Source organism: Genypterus blacodes, unplaced genomic scaffold (assembly GCF_046128005.1).
Source record: "Genypterus blacodes isolate CSIRO-AG114 ecotype Tasmania unplaced genomic scaffold, CSIRO-AGI_Gbla_v1 ptg000008l_1, whole genome shotgun sequence".
NCBI classification, from domain to species: Eukaryota; Metazoa; Chordata; class Actinopteri; order Ophidiiformes; family Ophidiidae; genus Genypterus; species Genypterus blacodes.
The window spans coordinates 3,369,877-3,387,531 of NW_027466822.1; the positions used below are offsets into that span (position 1 = coordinate 3,369,877).

Sequence of the window (17,655 nt, forward strand, 5' to 3'; positions counted from 1 at the left end):
ATGAATTCACCCCTCCAAAATTAGGGGGATAAGGACGAGGGACCAAAAGAGCACTCTCAACACAGACCAGGTTTTATTTTGAAGTATCTTACACATTTGCAGTGTTACAAAACCAGTTGGAAAGTGGATAAAAGGAAGTGTCCCTGGAATATTTAAATATAAAGAACTATAGTGACTTCTGAGATAGAAGTCCAATTTCCGTAACCCAATCTGATCTCGAGAAAACAAGGCATTCAGTGGTACATATGTTTACAAAGATAAGGTGCGACGTCAACACTGACAAAACCAGATATTTTACATCTAATATACAAAGCCTTTATTATGAGGCAGAGAAGAGAAGAGAATATACAGCCCTGCTAGATTAATCTAACAATTGACTGCGGCTGGACTCTACACCCTATGAGATTAATTTAACCCACGGACTTAAGTTTTAAACATGCACTCTAGCTTCTCTTTCTTTACAGTATGTTACCAACAACTGATCATTTCTTAATATGTTCCATTCACATTTCCCCCTTTGCATGAAAAAGTGGAGACAAATTAAGAATCTCTATACATTCTCCAACCATGAAAATGATACATTTATATTGTCCCAATTATAATATAAATCAAAGATAGGCAATGACAATAAAACATTTTGAAATTGATATGAAAACAATCTCTATCTTGCATAACTGTATGACAAAAGGTTCTGCTCCTACGTTCTATAAAACTACAGGTGTCAGGATTAAAAACAGATGTAGCATCGGAGAAATGAAGAGGATTAAGACAAGAGATCGGACAAAAATCATCCCAAAATCATATTAGAAAGGCTTCACAAGCTTATGTTGCAGAGGAACCTGTGAAAAAGTCTGGGTAAAGCCTTCAAACACACGGAGACACACTGAACAAACAGTAACACAAATAAAGGACTTTTCTTAAATATCTCAAGTGCAATCACAGACTGTATTACAAGGCGGTGAGTAAAGAGAAGAGTGATTTTTTGAATCAATTAAACCAATATAGCCACTAACATATAAATGTGAAAATACACTTACTTACATTCTTATAAGTATATCTACATATACTTCTGTTTCGAAATACAGATCAGCTAAATTGAGGGATGCTGGTGAGGAAAATGGAACTCTTGCCTTTCGTATGATAACATTGTGCTTGAACACTGAACAGAAATTAAAACATGGTGTCGTTAAAAACACAAACTATTTACACGACAGCCTCGGTAAAGGATGTCGGGGCCACATCCACGGTAAGGTGAACAGATCTGAAAATGCTATTAATCAGTCAAATGGAACTCCCTCCACACGCAGCCATGTGAGTGGATCACAGAGGGATGGATTTTTTGTGAGCATAGACCAAGTTTAGTCCTAACAAGTGAGCAGAATCTCCATACAGTTCCAGTTCCACTAAGGTCCCAGAAGCTACAGGCCACTCGCTTAACTTAACTAAACTAAACTAAACTAAACTAACCATCCTACATGGAGCGGGTCATTTTCCCTGTAGGTGCTTATGAGGAAAAGGGACAATGAATGATGAGCAGGTGAAGCTTAAAAATAAACAAATAAATATTTTTAAACATGTCTACGTTACTGTGGACACGGCTGTGTTTTTTCTATGAAAGGGCTAAAACAGTGTGGTTCTGTACTAAGAGTTATAAAAAGCTGATTACTTTAGAATAGCAGCTCTGTGTGCCGTCTTCTGCCAGCGGACACATTGAGCCCTCTTGTGTTTTCGCACCGGCAAAGGTAAACACCTAACAAAGCTGATGGCACGCGCAGACGCACGCACAAACGGATGAAAAGACACACACTCCTGATAGCGGACCCAAGTTAAATAGGCTACACACTTATTTCAGTTTACTTAGGTGTTCTCAATTCAAATTTTCCAGGCAAAAAAAAAAAAAAAGTCCCATGCACACAAACACAGACGGGCCCACAAAAAAACTGAAATGTGAATTATGTATTCATCTTTGGCCTTCCATCTGTCAAGGATTTTTACAAGAGAGGTTGCTGATAATAAGCCGCCTGCTGCTGCTGCGGAGCTGGGTGGAGCGGAGCAGCCATTGGATAGGACACAGGCGGCATGTTGGAGTTAGTGTTGTGATATGCTGACATGTCCATGGCCATGCCCATCTGTGGTGGGTAAGGGGCTCCGTGAGCTTGGGGCAGGTACTGAGCATTCATGTCACTGCTGTGGAGAAAACACACCGTTATCTCCCCGTGTGCAAACAACAACTGGAGTCTCATTAGACAAAAACAAGACACTTGCTTCTACGCAGAAACAATCTTGGGTAGAATTGTGTTTAGAAACCGTATATCAGGGGTGTCCAAAGTCTTTTCACTGAGGGCCACATATTGATAAATATATTAAGGGTTGGGCTACTTCTTAGCGGCGGAGTATATTGCCTTACCTCTAGTGTACTAAAGTTAGCAAAATCATTGAAATGTATGTTAACTATTCCTGAGAGTTGAATATGCTTAAAGAAAACACAGCCTACATCACAGCTGTCCATGAATGCTTTTTCATTTATTTTGGTATGAAATTGGTTGGCAGCACATTCTCATGACAGCAGCCTCAGATTGCTTCTTCGTCAGTCTAGTGATCCTCTTCACAGCCCTCTCTATAAAAGGGACATTTTTGGAATCTCTGACTGGATTCTGTCATGAGAGACGGGATCACAGATGCATATTTCCCCTTTTTAGCAGAAAGATTGGCCTTTAGAAATGCAAATTTGATTTTCGGGCAGCGGGGGGGAAGCGCCCGACGTTGAGGGTTGCGTAGTTGTGTCACAAAGAGACGGAGCTTCACACAGAATGCTTTCATGTGCGGATTAAGTTGCGGTCCAAGATGGTCTCTGCCTTGTAGGCTCGTGTTCAGTGTGTTAAGATGATCAGAAAGATCAAATATAAAAGCCAAGTCTGCCAACCATAGAGGGTCACTCAGCTCATAAAGAGGTCGGTCCTACAAAAAAACGGTTGATTTCCTATCTTGCCGAATAAAACCGCTGCAGCACGGAGCCCTGACTTCAGCTACGCACATCAGCTACCTGTATTCAGCATCGACATCAAATAGGAAAGCTTGAAATTGAGTTTGGACACCCCTGATACAGTATAAAGCAGATGATGAACATGTAAAGAAGTCCAAGCTACACCAAGCTTATGCATACTTTATACAAGTGATACAATTCTGATTTTGCTCACATGTGGCACAGATTGGATATTGTTAAAAAAAAAAGAGCGGCTGGAACTGCATTACTTCACATCACACTGCTGATTTAAACAGATACAATGGAATTTCCATTTAAATGCACATGTATGGTTTGAAATCAGAGGACAAAGGCTTTGGCAAGTCTCACAACAGAGCAGTTGAGAATCTGCTTAAGTGAGTACACACAATTTATTGCAATAAAGCTTTCTATAGAGCTGTGTGTGCATGCAGGTTGTCTCAGGTCTAAATAATGTAACCTGTTATGGGGGGGAGGCCATCAAGGAAAAGTCACATGTTTAATTAGGCATGATGTAATGTCCTTACATTTAGCCTAAATAGTTTTGACAGGAGATTGTGCTACTTCCTTCAAAGTTTGATCCCTTTGTGTGATAAAGCTCGACATAGTTTGATCACAGAATGCCCACTCTAATTTGTATGAATAAAACTTTTTGAACCTCCTTCCATCATCGGTTAATGTGACCCCCCCCCCCCCCACCACATTTGTCCATCGGGAGTCTTTACACAATTTGTATTCAGAGAAGTCTTACCTCATGTAAGGAACTGGAGCAGGTTGGCTGTTTGGTGGGGCCGACACATTAGAGGGCAGAGAATGCAGCGGTCCAGGCTGGTCGTTGGGCAGGGTGTATGGCTGTGCAGGGGGCATCGAGGGGGGCAGGTAAGTACTGCCAGGAGGGGCTAGGTACCCCTGAGCAAGTGGAAGGGAAAATAGATTCAATCAAACCCACATCCAATTAAGTTAGGCCAAGCTTTTATCAAAAATTCATTATTTTGTGATTGACTAATACATTGATTTAGAGTCCTTTAAGACACAGACCTACATCCATAAATCAATGCTCTGTGTCAATGTACACAAAACCTGAAAGGAGCATCAGAAATGATCTTTACACTAGTTGAAAACAGCTGAATGAGCAGTGCAGGACAACCCGAGTGTGTTAGTCTGACCTGCATGGCGACAGCTGAGGCAGGAGGCGCATACTGCTGCATCTTGGAGTAGGCCGCGTAGAAGGGAGCCTCGTTCATCAGCTTGTTGTAAAGCTCCAGGGCCTCCAGAATATTCACATTCAGCTCTGATAACTCGGAATGCTGCCTGCCAGGCACACAAGAGACACGTATCATTTATTAGACAAAGATGTGTGTTCATATGCAAAATAGTTCAGGTGGCCAACAAACACTGACCTCATCATAACCCGCAGTAGCTAGGATGCACAGCCAGGTGACAGCAGGTACAGATAGCAACTCAGATAACAGACGGCTTTAAGGTTTTAATGGCAAATTCTGACTTTTTGTTGGAAATATTGAGCTTGGCATTGTCGTTTGTAGGTGGTCCATATCTGATAATTGACTTAACACAGAAACTTCAATCATTAGAGCACCTGTTGCAGGTTGGATTGTGTGCGGCATGATTACATTTGTTATCCAAAGGAACTTACAGATAAGCAAGGAGAGAACAAAAGGACATGCACAAAGACAGGCATAGCCGTCTTGAGCTGGCCTACAGGTCAGCTGTTCTCCAGCTCTATGACCCCCGTGCTGTCTCAGTGTTAGAGGGCTTCTAGCCACAGGGAAACCGGTTGTGTCAACCTGCAAAAGTGCCATCTGCTTTGTTTACTGCTTTGCATGCTTTATTGTACATATAATATATATAATATATATATATAATCCCACTGGAAGTTCCTCTTGCACACCTGGCCATTTATGGTGGGAGAATTTCTCTTCGAATTGCCTCTCTTGAAGTTTCTTCCTTTTTTTCTTATACTCATTGTTCCCTGGATTTTTGGATCTTCCTAGGGAGCTTTGGGCGAGGTCAGGAACTGTCCTAATGTTGTAGGCCTGTAAAGCCCTTTAAGATATTGTATGTGTGATACTGAAATAAAGTTGACTTGACTTTTAAAGACTAACCCTTGGCAGATCAAGTGGAGGTTGATAACTCATTCTACCAATGGAGAAGTGTCTGGCTAGAGGGCCAGATTTACTAAACATGACGGAAATTACTGTCCTGACCACAAATTTCTGTTTTGTCTCATGTTTTCAGTTGAGCAGGGTATTTACTAAGATCATAGTAAATTCAGTGTGTCAGGATATCAATACAAATGCCTCTTGCATTGGAAAGATAATATAGTGTGACATTCGACGCAGCATTTCTTTCTGCACCACAGACAGCGTATTTGAAAACATGGCTTCTCTCCTCAAATATTTGCTCTAGAATTGAATGAATTTCTTTTCTGTGTGTGTCTCTCTCCCCCCCCCCACCTCTTTCTGTATCAAAAACAATCTCCCAAATGTCCCATAACTGTATGCGCGCTCCCATGTTAAATACTTTCTTAAAAAACATACAACAAAAAAAAAGGGTAATGAAGTTGCATATTTTGCAAACTTACCTATCAATCTCCTGCAACTGTGTGTCGATCAATGGGTTCATCTGTTCACATGCGCCTGTGTGGAGAGTTAGGGGGAAAAACAGAACCGACTAGTTAGAATACAGTTACTCCGACCAACCACAAAGGCTGTTGTCAAAGCTCTAGTACTAGATTTAAAAGGCACATTAAACATTGTACCCTCCAATAGGATAAGCTCTGAGGAGTCCGGGGCTAGATCTGCAGGGTCTGTATTCTGCAGCAGAGTCAACGTTCTATCCATCTTTCCCTGTACAAACAAACAAACAAAGAGAGTGAGAGTGGAGGGGAGGGGGGGATTGGATTTTCGGTTTACGAATGTAGGATGTCATTAAAAAGCAAAAACGAGGAGAGACAAATCAAATGGAATAGTGGTGTTGCCATAGCTACATTGTTTAGGATACAGCATAATGACAACCGTTATGATCGGCAACTTTAAGGCATCACCAGTGGTCCTTTTACTTTAGCTGAAACTGGATGTAATACCTCATCAATGAAGACAGGCTCTGGCTCAACTTTGGCTTCAGGACTTGGTTCTTCAACAGTGGCCGTCTTTTCAACAGAAGTCCCTGTTGAAGAATAACACATTTAAATCTGAAATTCGGCAAATACTTTCTACTCCTTAGATTAAATCAACAGACAAGAGAATGTAAGACAGGGCGTGTAAGGAAGAATATGCTAGAAAAAGCATCCAGAAATGACAATTGTGTGTTCACCTTGAGTGTAGATTAATGCCTAAAATCGATAAATGACCTACCAATCTCTGTCTCTGCATTCAGGTTAGCTGTGACAAAATTGGAGGGGAAGAGGCCGACTCCTCTGTGGTTCTCTCCTTTCCACCAATTTGGGTCGCTGCACAGAAAAAAAATCGAGTAAAAATAAAAGACAGGGTCAGTATGTATGAACACTTTGACAAACATTCATATGAAAATATAGGACATATGAGCTTTGTTTGAAGAAGTCAAAGATAATTAGGATTTCAATAAGGATTCATTTTATTTATGCATTTGGAGGCCTTTGATTTGATCTTGAATTGTGTTAGGAAACTTTACCTGTCATCCAAAACCAGAATAAGTTCGCCAGCTTTGAAGGTCAGCTCATTATCCTCAGCGGCTTCAAAGTCATACAGAGCACGGACCTTCTGGACCTCTGGCACTGGGCCACCATTGGTGGAGTTGGCAGGGTCAGAGGTCGGAGTCAGGGGCTGTGTCTCCGCCTGCTGCTTCTGCTCCTGCAAGGACAGCTCGATGGCTGGCAGAGGTGGGGGGTGGAGGGAGAGAGAGAGAGAGAGAGATTTATAGTAGGGCAATTGAAGTGATTGATCAGTTAATCAGTATGTTTTTCTTTCAATAAGAGAATTAGCATTCTCGCTTGGTCAGGACAGTGCTGAATATAAACTAAACACAGATACAACCTTTGATGTGTGGGAATAATAATAATAATAATAATAATAATAATAAAAAGACTATTTGTCTGTGTAAATTTCTTAAAGTAGAAAGCTAAAGGTCAATGAAACAGAAACATTGCTTCTGGTTTGAGATCACTTTGATTGATCAGAAATTGGGTTTAATTCATTTCCTCCAAAATGTATGCATTCACCCATTGGGAGATGGTGCCCAAACAACAAGCGCAACTATAAAAAGTATAGCCCTTTCCCTTACAGTAGGCATGGTAACTGTTGTCATTCTGTTGACGTCATAAGTTTGGTAAAGTAGGTTCATGAAAGGAGAAAGTGTTTCTGAATTGAAAATAATTTTTGGCATGTCAGAGAAGGTGAGATAAATCTATAGGCTCCCAAGGCATGCCAAACTCCAGCTACTAGATGAGCTTACAGATGATCTGGAGCCAACAACAAAGCTAAGCCACACCATCCCTGCAAAACTTATTTCAACTACAAAACATCTTTCCACGCTGGATTTCCTGGCTCCTGGCTCATTCCAGTGCACACATGCTACGTTAGACTTCACAGGCTTGGTTTTCAAATAGGCTGTGACCTGCAGCTGAAGGGTGTATTGTGTCGAATGTCGCACTATATCATACTGTATTTCCCTAGCATACAATTTTTTGTATTGCGTTCCCAACTGAAAAAAATAATAATTTAATGTAATATTAAAGTAAATTAATGAATTAACTTAAATACTGGCAGTGCATTCAAATGAACTTGCTGCTGCTCTGCTCATTTACATGATCAGTCTTAGCAAATACCCTGCTCACTTGAAAACATGCACTGACATTTGCAGGATGGTAATTTGCATCATGATTAGTAAATCTGGCCCTAGAAGAGGTGAACCACTGTGTGGTGTGTGTACGGTGACTTTTCAGTTTACCTTTGGCCAGGTCGTTATCATCAGATGCTTTGCCCACAGCAGGCGTGCTCACCTTTGCGCTGGACCCCTACGGTCAATATAGAAAGAGAAGATCATTTCTTTGCGACTGTATATTACATTTTTTACAGTTTGTGTTGCACAAAAGACTGAAGTTGAAAATGTTATAATTAGAGTGTAATACCATGTTCATGTTGTGTGTTAAATGTCAATATGTAACATGAATTAACCCATAAACACACTTGCTTAGACACTAGATGTCCCTATACAGGGCCTTGTAACCTGTATTGTGCCTGTATGTTCATGTCTTTCAGATAGGCAGGGCTGTCGAAGAGGCAACCAGGAGCACCTGGGCCCAAATCATCCTGGAAACCTTATAATATAAATATGAATGACAAAGTGGGGGCTGGTCTGTTTTCATAGCTCTTGGACTTTGATAGTGCAGATTTACATACATTTCCATCTGTGTAGAAATGTGAACTGAACTGACTCACTAGCCATGGATAGATAAAATAAAAAGGGTTGGAGGAACATAGAGATTAATTCTACGTGGACAGATACATCTGCGTTCACTGCCAACAATACAGGAGAGAAATAATAATAATCAAAAACAATGTGCTTGCTTTATGGAGAGAAATTATCGATCGATGTAATATTGTAATATTCAAAGACATTTCCAAAAAACACGCAGCATTTACTGCAGTACCAAGCTGGAGGTGAACATAAAAGAGCAATCACGACACTGCTGTGGAGAGCAAATGCAATTTCCAAAAGATCTAAAAGCACGGAAAAACGTTCACAGACGGATATAACATGAAAGAATAATTTACTATAATATCTATTCTTGGACTTCAAAAACAAAAGTGAAATTGCTCAGAAAATCAGAGCCTCTCAATACAAAGACCATTAGATTCATCAAATGTGCTATGGATCTACCGTGGCTTAGCATTAAGACTTTTGCCTCACAACAAGAAGTTTGTGGGTTTGATCCTCGACCACGGCTTTTGTGTTTGGAGTTGTGTGTCACCAGTTTTCTGCTACTCTAAACAGCGCAACCCCAATAGCCAAATTCAGAATAGCAGTTTTTTTGTTGTAGAAAATTTGCCATTAATGTCTTATCCCAATTCGGGACTAGACGTCTGAGAATGAAGTCAAGTCACCACAATATTCTTGATTGGGATAAGAATCGTCTTGACGTTTCAACATGCGTCTTGTTCAGTGGTGGTCCGGTTTCAGGTTTCCTTACCTTGGCCATGTCTCAGAGCACTGAACACCTTGTACTTTTGGGCACTACAGGTAGGTTGCAGTTCTGGAATATGACAGCACTAGAGCGTAATGGGTTCCTGGTAGCTTCGCGTTTGATTCTTTCATTCATTCAAATCATTGGCAGTTAATTTGCATCTTTTTTTCACAACACGTTTCTTGCGACCCAGTTGATTATTTGAAACAAAACATTTGATGGTTCTTTGGTCACGCCTCCAATATCTTAGCAATTTCAAGAGTGCTGCATTCCTCTGAAAGACTTTGTACAATTTTTTGACTTTTCAGAGCCAGTTAAATTTCTTTTTTGGCCCATTTTGCCAAAGGAAAGAAGCTGCCTAATAATTATGCACACCTTGATATAGGGTGCTGATCTCTTAAGGCCAGACTCTCCCCCATTACACAAACACACACCACCCGATATGTTTAAATCAAATAAGCATTCCAGTTAAAATAGCTTGGAGTTGGGAAATATGCATAAAGATGACAATATGATCAAAATACTCACTTGCCTAATGATTGTGCACGCAGTGTACTGTGCCAGGTTATGTAGAGGTGTCTACTTATTTTGCATTTCACCTCAGAGATGAGTATACATCATTTACGTTCTTTTCTGAGTAGGTTCTACATGTATTTGTTGCCTTTTTAGATTAATGTAATGTTTATTCGTAGTGATCATCTCGGTCTGCGGTCCGAAATGTGTGAAAATGCACAGTTTTCAGGTAAATAACTTAAAATTGTCGTCTGAAAAACTAAAAATGATCCCTTAAACCTCAACAGCCACATTTACCTGTGAGGATGAGGAGGGGAAGGTTATGCCCTTCTCTTTCAGGGACTTGATCGTGGCAGTCATAAGACTGAGTTGTGGATCCTTCTGGAAGTCTTCTGCCCACTCCACCATCAGTGCCTTCAGCTTTTCACACACCCGGGGATGGGCCTACACAGGGCACACAGCCACACCTTAACAATATGTGAACACATTTACAGCTAAATTGCACAGCAAACTGCAAGGGTGGAAACATATTAACATCTGCATAAACCAACACTGGCTCACTCTGGGTAGCACATTGTGCAATTGTCAAGGGGTTCACTCAGGCACATGTGTAATCCGTAACTTTATAATCACAGTATGCCATCTCATGCATTTCTCACTCCCAAACAACAGAATCACATTTTGCCTTAAGTGCAGTAAGGACAAAAACCTGAGTAAACCTTAGCATATTGTGCATGTAAACATACCGAGTAGAGAGTTGGGCCCCTTCACTTCTGCACATGTACTACATACAGATACCTGGCTCCTGCTTTTCCTCCCAGATCATATAAGTTGACTCATTAATTTTTTTCATTGCTTCTAAAAAGTTAATGATCACTATAAAAAGGAAAATTATAAAGAGAATTCTTAAGGAGTGGCAGGTTCTCCTGACATAAGGAAGGATACTGGAAATGGTTAAAACTTCATGAATGGAAGTCTGACTTCCAAAAAAATTGACATTAAATCACAAAAGACATAGGTCATTTTTTATGGTGACAAATTTGAGGGGTCTTTACTGAGTGTAAAGTTACCACAAGTGGTTTTGATTCAGTTATTGCCTGCTATAAAGGCGTACTGAATAATCTACACTGCCAATGCTACAGATGGTAGCTACAGTTAGTTTTATATCATTAGTATTGTAATAAAATACAACAAAAATGTCTACATACCCTGCTCAGAGTCAGCACACTGCATACTTCATTGACAAATTCCCGTGAGCAAATTTCCAAGTGAAACGTTTTCCCACCGTTTGACACACAGGCACCCAGTAACTGTAAGGGAAGCAGAAGAAAAATGTGTGTAAAAAGAATACCAAGCACTCAATGCATTTGTACTAAAGAAGAGGATTGCGGCAGTGCTCACAGTACTAAATTATTAAATAATTATTATTAGGAAGTGGAACTACAGCAATTAGAAATAGTTATGACAATGTGGGTCAGAATGAAAGAATACAAGGATTCTAAACAAAGTAATTTTAGAGTTTTTAGATTTCTAGAGTTCTTCTCCAATAGTTCCTCAACATAACCAAGTTACTAAAAGGTGTCAGTTTTGCCAAAGGAATAAGTCCACATCATCAATGTTTATGAGTTTCTAAGATCTTAGCCAAAACGATTGATCTTCGCTTGGAAAGAGTCTTGCCTAATTTCTCCTGAGACTGTAATCTCCCTGGACGCTGAAAAAGCCTTCAACAGGGTAGAATGGGAATACTGATTTGCAGTCCTGAAGCAATTTGGCTTCGGAAACAAATTCAGCAGCTGGATCAGATTATTATACTCATCACTACAGGCCAGTGTCCACACAAACAATATTCCTTCAGATTACTTCACACTACAACAGGGGACCCGCCAGGGTTGCCCCCTATCCCCACTCCTTTTTGCCCCGTCCATCGAACCATTGGCCATCTCATTACAGTCTTTCACTCTCTTTAAAGGCGTTATCCGTAATGGTATCGAACACTGACTATCGCTATATGCGGATGACTTGTTGCTCTACTTAACTGACCCCATACCTAGCCTCCAGCTGTCCTGTCCATCCTTGATACATTCAGCAGTTTTTCTGGCTACAAAAATCAACATTTCTAAGAGCGAATGTTACCTCATTAATACTTTAAATTTGCATCTCCGCCAAACAGACTTCCCCTTTAATCTCAGTCGCTCAGGGTTTAAGTATCTCGGCATCAATGTGACTCGTACATTCTTAGACCTCCTGCCTGCCAACTACACCGCACTCACTACAGCCCTGAAAACTGACTTTCTTAGATGGAACAGTGGAAGAGAACCACTCTCCTTAATTGGGAAAATAAATGTCATTCATCAAAATGAATGTTCTGCATAGATTCCTTTAGCTGTTTCAATCTCTCCCTCTATTCCTTTCAAAACAGTTCTTTGACTCTTTGGAAATGATCAGCGCCTTCATTTGAGGTGCGAAGCCCCCAAGGATCCGCAAACCACTATAACAAAGATGTAAGTTCAGTGGGGGTCTCGCCCTACCAAACTTCCAATCCTATTACTGAGCATTCCACATCAACAAACTTCGCTACTGGGTGAATTCCCCTGAGCTACCCTGGTGCAGGCTTGAGGCCCAATCTTGCTCCTTGCATTCTTCCGCCACTGCCCTGATCTACTTGTCTCTCCCAACCAAGATCTCTCAGTTCACCAAGAACCATGTTGTTCTTAATACTCTAATGATTTGGTATCAATTCAAGAAACACTTTAAATTCGTAAACGCCTCCCCCCTGGGTCCAGTATGCAACCAACTGTTCCCACCCTCATTCTTGGACTCTTCCTTCTCAGCATGGCACCACAAAGGCATACAATATTTCCTTGACCTGTACTCCGATGGCAGATTTAACAGCTTCTCCAATCTGTCAACTCAATATACACTACCTGCTAACCAATTCTTGAAGTACTTCCAAATCAGACACTTTGTCTGCAGCAATTTCCAAAAGTTCCCTTCCCCTCCCCCTCAACTCATGTGGGAAGACCTGCTAACGTTCATGACTCCGCCAAGTGGGACCATCTCTGAGATTTACAGCCGTATTCTGATCCTCTGGGACCTATCTAATTTGAAAACACTGGCTACCTGGGAGACTGAGCTTGAACTCCATCTAGACATAGACTGGTGGGACGAAGTCATACGCAATCTGCATACTGCCTCATCCTGTGATCGTCTCGCTCTCATCCAGTTCAAGGTCGTACACAGGGTCCATTTCTCTAAATCCAGATTGACCGAAATGTACACATACGTAGATGACAAATGTAATAGTTGTTCGATGCCTTACTGTAACCTAAGCCACATGTTTTTTCTCTGCCCCAGGCTCCTCAACTACTGGGCAGGTTACTTCAACACACTGTCCACCATATTGGGAATGCAAGTTCAACCCTCCCCTCATATTGCCATCTTCGGCACTCCATATGACCTACCCCAATTTAACACCCCACAAAAGGAAATGATCATGTTTACCTCTTTGCTTGCTAGACGACGCCTGCTCCTGCATTGGAAATCCCTCACCCCTCCCTCTATTTCGCAACGGCTGAGGAATACAATGTATTTTCTTAAAATCGAGGAAATCAAGTTCACTATGAGGGGCCACACTGATAAGTTCTATCAGAGATGGCAACCGTTTCTCTCTTACTTCAAAGATCTACAGGCAATGCCAGAACAGTGACTGATTACCAGAACACCGAACAGTTCCTTTTTATTTTTTTATTTTATTTTACATCCCAGGCGGGCCAGGACGGGGTTGTGTGACTGTGGGGTTGGGTGGGGTTTCTGGGTGGGATGTCCTTTCTTTGTTTTTTTTCTGCTTCTCTCCCTCTCTCCTCTCCTTCTCTTTACCACAGCCTATGATGCGATTTGTACTAGCCTACATTGCTGTTTGACATCATCCTGTAGAAACTGTATTTACCCTATGACATCATTGCAATTCCAATCTATTGTACTCTACCTAAGGGTCTACGTATAAAGTTTAACAACAACAATAGTAGTGATAATACAACCTTCCTTCTTTCGGCAACCAAAGAGCCAACAAATATATTTCTAAATGTATTTCCTTAAGAGCGGCTTCACAATATGCACTGCAATCAGCAATAATCACAGTAATTATTTATTACTACATCGTGTTAAACCAGGGGTCTCCAACCTTCTCCTCCACCCAAACCAGCTGCATGAGCATCTTTTGTGTGAACATTTACAAAAGGTTGATATCCCTCACTCAACACTCACATTTTGTATCAAAATGCACTTCAGAGCGCACTGCTCTGTACCTGCAGTAGACTGAGACCATCCTATCAGTCTGTCTTGTATTAAGTTGCAGAAAAAAATGAAAACGGCCCTCAGACAGGAGCCGGCTCCCATTGTTGACCTAAAAGAGCTAAAAGAGATGATATGGGAACTACAGGGAATTCTTCGAGCTGGTGCCTTCGCTAACGACACATGCCGCCCTGCTAGCAGCCGGAAAGTCCTGTAAAAAGTTGCCATCAACTTTGGTGAAGTGGCGCTCCACAGCAAATGAGACACGCACACACTTGCCACTCACATTCGTAATTTGTTGCCTATTATCGGGGCTGTTTTCGGTGTCACGTAACCAAACTTGACAGCAGCATCGTGTGTTGGACTGACAGCTGATTGGCTTATAATCGTTTTGTGACAAAAGGAGGCAGGTAGTTTATGAATTTGATTGGATAGAAATTTAAACAGCTTTACCAAGTGACGATGTGTTGTCAAATGTACGTATTCTTTGAACCTTTCGGCGAACGACTCGGAAACGCTTTGCGAGTGAGTGGTAGCTCGCGAGCGACATGTTGGCGACCCCCGTGTTAAACAATGTCAGCTCAGAACTTCATATCTACAGGGAGCCACTGCAGCGGGGCAGAAGAGCCGAATGCGGATCCGAAGCAGCGGGTTACCAACCCCTGACGTAGTGTAATGGATTAACTGTAAGCCTTGTATTACCAATGCAGCTAGACGATATGATGTATATGTATAGCACAGATATGAGTACATGTACAGCACATGTGTATGCAACATGCAGTGGGTTTAGTCAAAGTCTAATAATTTTGCATATGTGGTAATGCCGGTGGTGAAAATGCATAGTTTTCAATTCACTAACTTAAAACGTGGTTGTTGCCTGAAAAACTAAAATTTTTGACTTTAAATTATAATGAGGAGGGGAGAAGCAAAAATATGCTTACTGATACTGAGCACAGACATTAAAATATATTATTATTTTTGCACCTTAGGATTGTGGCATAGTAAAACTCACAGTTAGGGCCTGGATGGCAACGTGGTGCACTTTGTGGTGAACTCTCTTCATGATGGCTCTCAGGCAGTCTTTTGCTCTGGAATAGAATGGAATAGAAATTGTTCTAGTACAAGAAATACTTAACAGCACTTTGGGCTGCTTTGAGATGTCCCAGCCCTGTGCCTGATAAAGTACACAGACTATGTCAATCAACTGTCTTGTACAAGTGCCCCAAAAATCACTGTGTTTACATGCACACTATACGCTGAGCATACTGCAATGAAGACAGAAAAAACAGAATTAATGAGTACACCAGTATTCTCGAAGTAAATCCATGACACCATGCATAATCACAGTATGAGGAAAATCTGCCAGGTGTGGAAAAGCATGCAGAAGTGGCCTTTTCTGACTAGAACGTGATTTAAAATCACATATTTACAAAAGGTTTGAGAAACAAACCATTTAATGTGCATGTTTATGTATTAAGTGATGCTGCAATTCTGAGCTGCGTTAAGTGAAAGAAAATCCTTTTTTTGAATTTACCCATTGGTTGTCGTTCCAATCTTATCACAGATGTCCATAATAAGACCCCAGTCATCTGCTGTGTTGTTTTCATTTGTTGCCTTCTCTAGAAAATGATCAAACAAGGGCAAATAGCAGAGTTAGAAAATATTTGGCAGCTTCTCTGTAATCATACCCATGCTGTTCACCATGTCAATTTATGTAAACATGCGATTACAAAACCTACTATAAATGTCTTGCTTGCGGATTAAACAAATTAGACCAACTGAATTATAGTAAAGGACAAACCTTTGAAATAACAGTTACTATCTTAAAAATAGTTTGTCGACTAGGAAATCGACGTCATCCTGGCCATTTTCTACCTTGAACAGGTCAGGCGTGATATTAACACATGTGTTACAAGGACAGATAACACGTTTGCATGGACATTTACATGATATCCGAATTGATAACAGAAAAAAGACAGAATACGTGGCATCATCATGACATCACATGAGTCATTTTCTTGTGATTCGTGTGATTCACAGTTCCAAGAATGTAGCGAGTCACGGTCACTTGAAACCAAACAGTATATTGACTTCCCGACTGGAAGTTAAATAACAAGCGAAAATTCAACGTCAAAAACAACACCATTTAAACTAGGACTACACTGGGTTATTCGTTGTCGATTTTGACATGCAATCCACCTGTCAACTAGCCAGGAAATTAAAATGAAATAACTCAGAAACCTGTTGAAAGTGTTGTTGTCAGAGCAGAAAAGTACATCGCTCACAAGCTAAGCTAAGCTAACACAACCCTTACTTGTTCGCCAGCTAGGTCTGTCATAACGAAAAGGAAATTAAACAACACTTCACTTACCGACATCTTGGTCAAATGGATTCTGAACAAATAAAGGCATGGTAACGACTTAAAAACAACCCGGCTTTGTGAAAAAAACAAGAGTCTATTTGGTGTCGGAACTGAACAATAATCTCTTCCTGATCCATCAAACTCACACCAGTTGCGCTTCCGGAAACTTGGCTGTCTTCAATAATGCCTGAACAAACATTTTAAATGCTGGAATAAAAGGGTCAAAAGACGTTATTTAACCTTGATCGTGGTTGCTGTATAAAAACATTAATTAACAAACAAACAAAAATCAGCTTTAGGCAGTAGGTTTGAGTTGAGAACGGTTTAAAAATTAAATGTACAGTGCAAAAAAAAAGCAGCAAACTGCTGACATCTAGCGGGGACTATTGGAACATAATATCTATGTATTATAACTATGGAAGCCCTTTCTGCCGGCTGAAATCAAAAACAATCTACAAACTTATTTTTCCCTAAATATGAGTATTTATTTATCATAATAAGGACATACTACGTCCTAATTACCAGGTGCTAAGGCACAAGATAATATTGGGACACCCTATAGCTACAGATATGACACAAATTGTTCCGCTCCCCGCACACAACCGTAGTTAGTCATATCGGTTCTCTAAATTAAATTAGTATTTCATGATGGTTTGATAAACATGTGGTTAATTTATGGACTAAATGTTGTATACTACATAATATAGCATTAATAGATCCGTTGAGAATTTGTTTTAAACTCTGGTGACATGGCCTTTTCAGTTAAGTTTTCAGTAACACAAGACAAATTTCAATTGTTTGTGATTGCTGTCAGTTGCATGCAAAATGACTTGAATAAACTATCTTAAATCTTAAAATCTCTTATCACCATTCTGAGGATACCTGTGTCAAAGGGTATTAAACAACTATATAATGTTTTAGGTTATAGCCGGTTCAAGGGGAAGATAAATGCTGTGAATACAACATTCATGTGACATCATACATCAGCTTCTGTGAGGACAGCTGTATACCGACAAGCACCAGGATGAGCTTAAACGACAAACCCTGGTTCACGGTTAAACTCAGGGCTAAATCTAACTGAGAAACTGTACTGAGGAACTGATGCAGCAGTGAAAAACTGAAGCAGCAGTTTGCAGCTAATGACAATGCATATGTGTGGAAGGGTCTCAGAGAAATCACAAACTATAAGACTAAGCCCGCTCAGTCTCTAGATGATCTGTGCCTTGCAAACAGGCTGAATGAGTTTTTCTGTTGCTCTGGTGGTCACGCTGCCAGCCCTGACACCGTCCCCCTTGACACCTACAGCCA

At 40.7% G+C, this 17,655-nt stretch overlaps 1 protein-coding gene across 1 annotated transcript; it reads right to left on the reverse strand.

The window, feature by feature from the left end:
* Positions 1-51: 51 nt before the first annotated feature.
* On the reverse strand, positions 52-16,514 carry stam2 (signal transducing adaptor molecule (SH3 domain and ITAM motif) 2). Its single transcript, XM_076156410.1, has 14 exons — positions 16,357-16,514; positions 15,520-15,604; positions 14,998-15,073; positions 10,904-11,005; positions 9,993-10,139; positions 7,946-8,012; positions 6,671-6,869; positions 6,376-6,470; positions 6,105-6,187; positions 5,781-5,868; positions 5,604-5,658; positions 4,168-4,312; positions 3,753-3,910; positions 52-2,187 (listed from the first exon to the last, which is right to left on the reverse strand). The coding sequence occupies exons 1-14, from the start codon at positions 16,394-16,396 to the stop codon at positions 1,992-1,994; spliced, it is 1,536 nt and encodes a 511-aa protein (XP_076012525.1). The 5' UTR covers positions 16,397-16,514; the 3' UTR covers positions 52-1,991.
* Positions 16,515-17,655: the final 1,141 nt, after the last annotated feature.

Coding starts and splice junctions, on each gene's coding strand:
- stam2 (XM_076156410.1), bottom strand. CDS start 16,396: ATGCCTTTATTTGTTCAGAATCCATTTGACCAAGATGTCG. Junction 15,074..15,519: donor ATTGGAACGACAACCAATGG/GTAAATTCAAAA, acceptor ATTCTATTCCAG/AGCAAAAGACTGCCTGAGAG. Junction 4,313..5,603: donor CAGTTGCAGGAGATTGATAG/GTAAGTTTGCAA, acceptor TGTGCCTGGCAG/GCAGCATTCCGAGTTATCAG.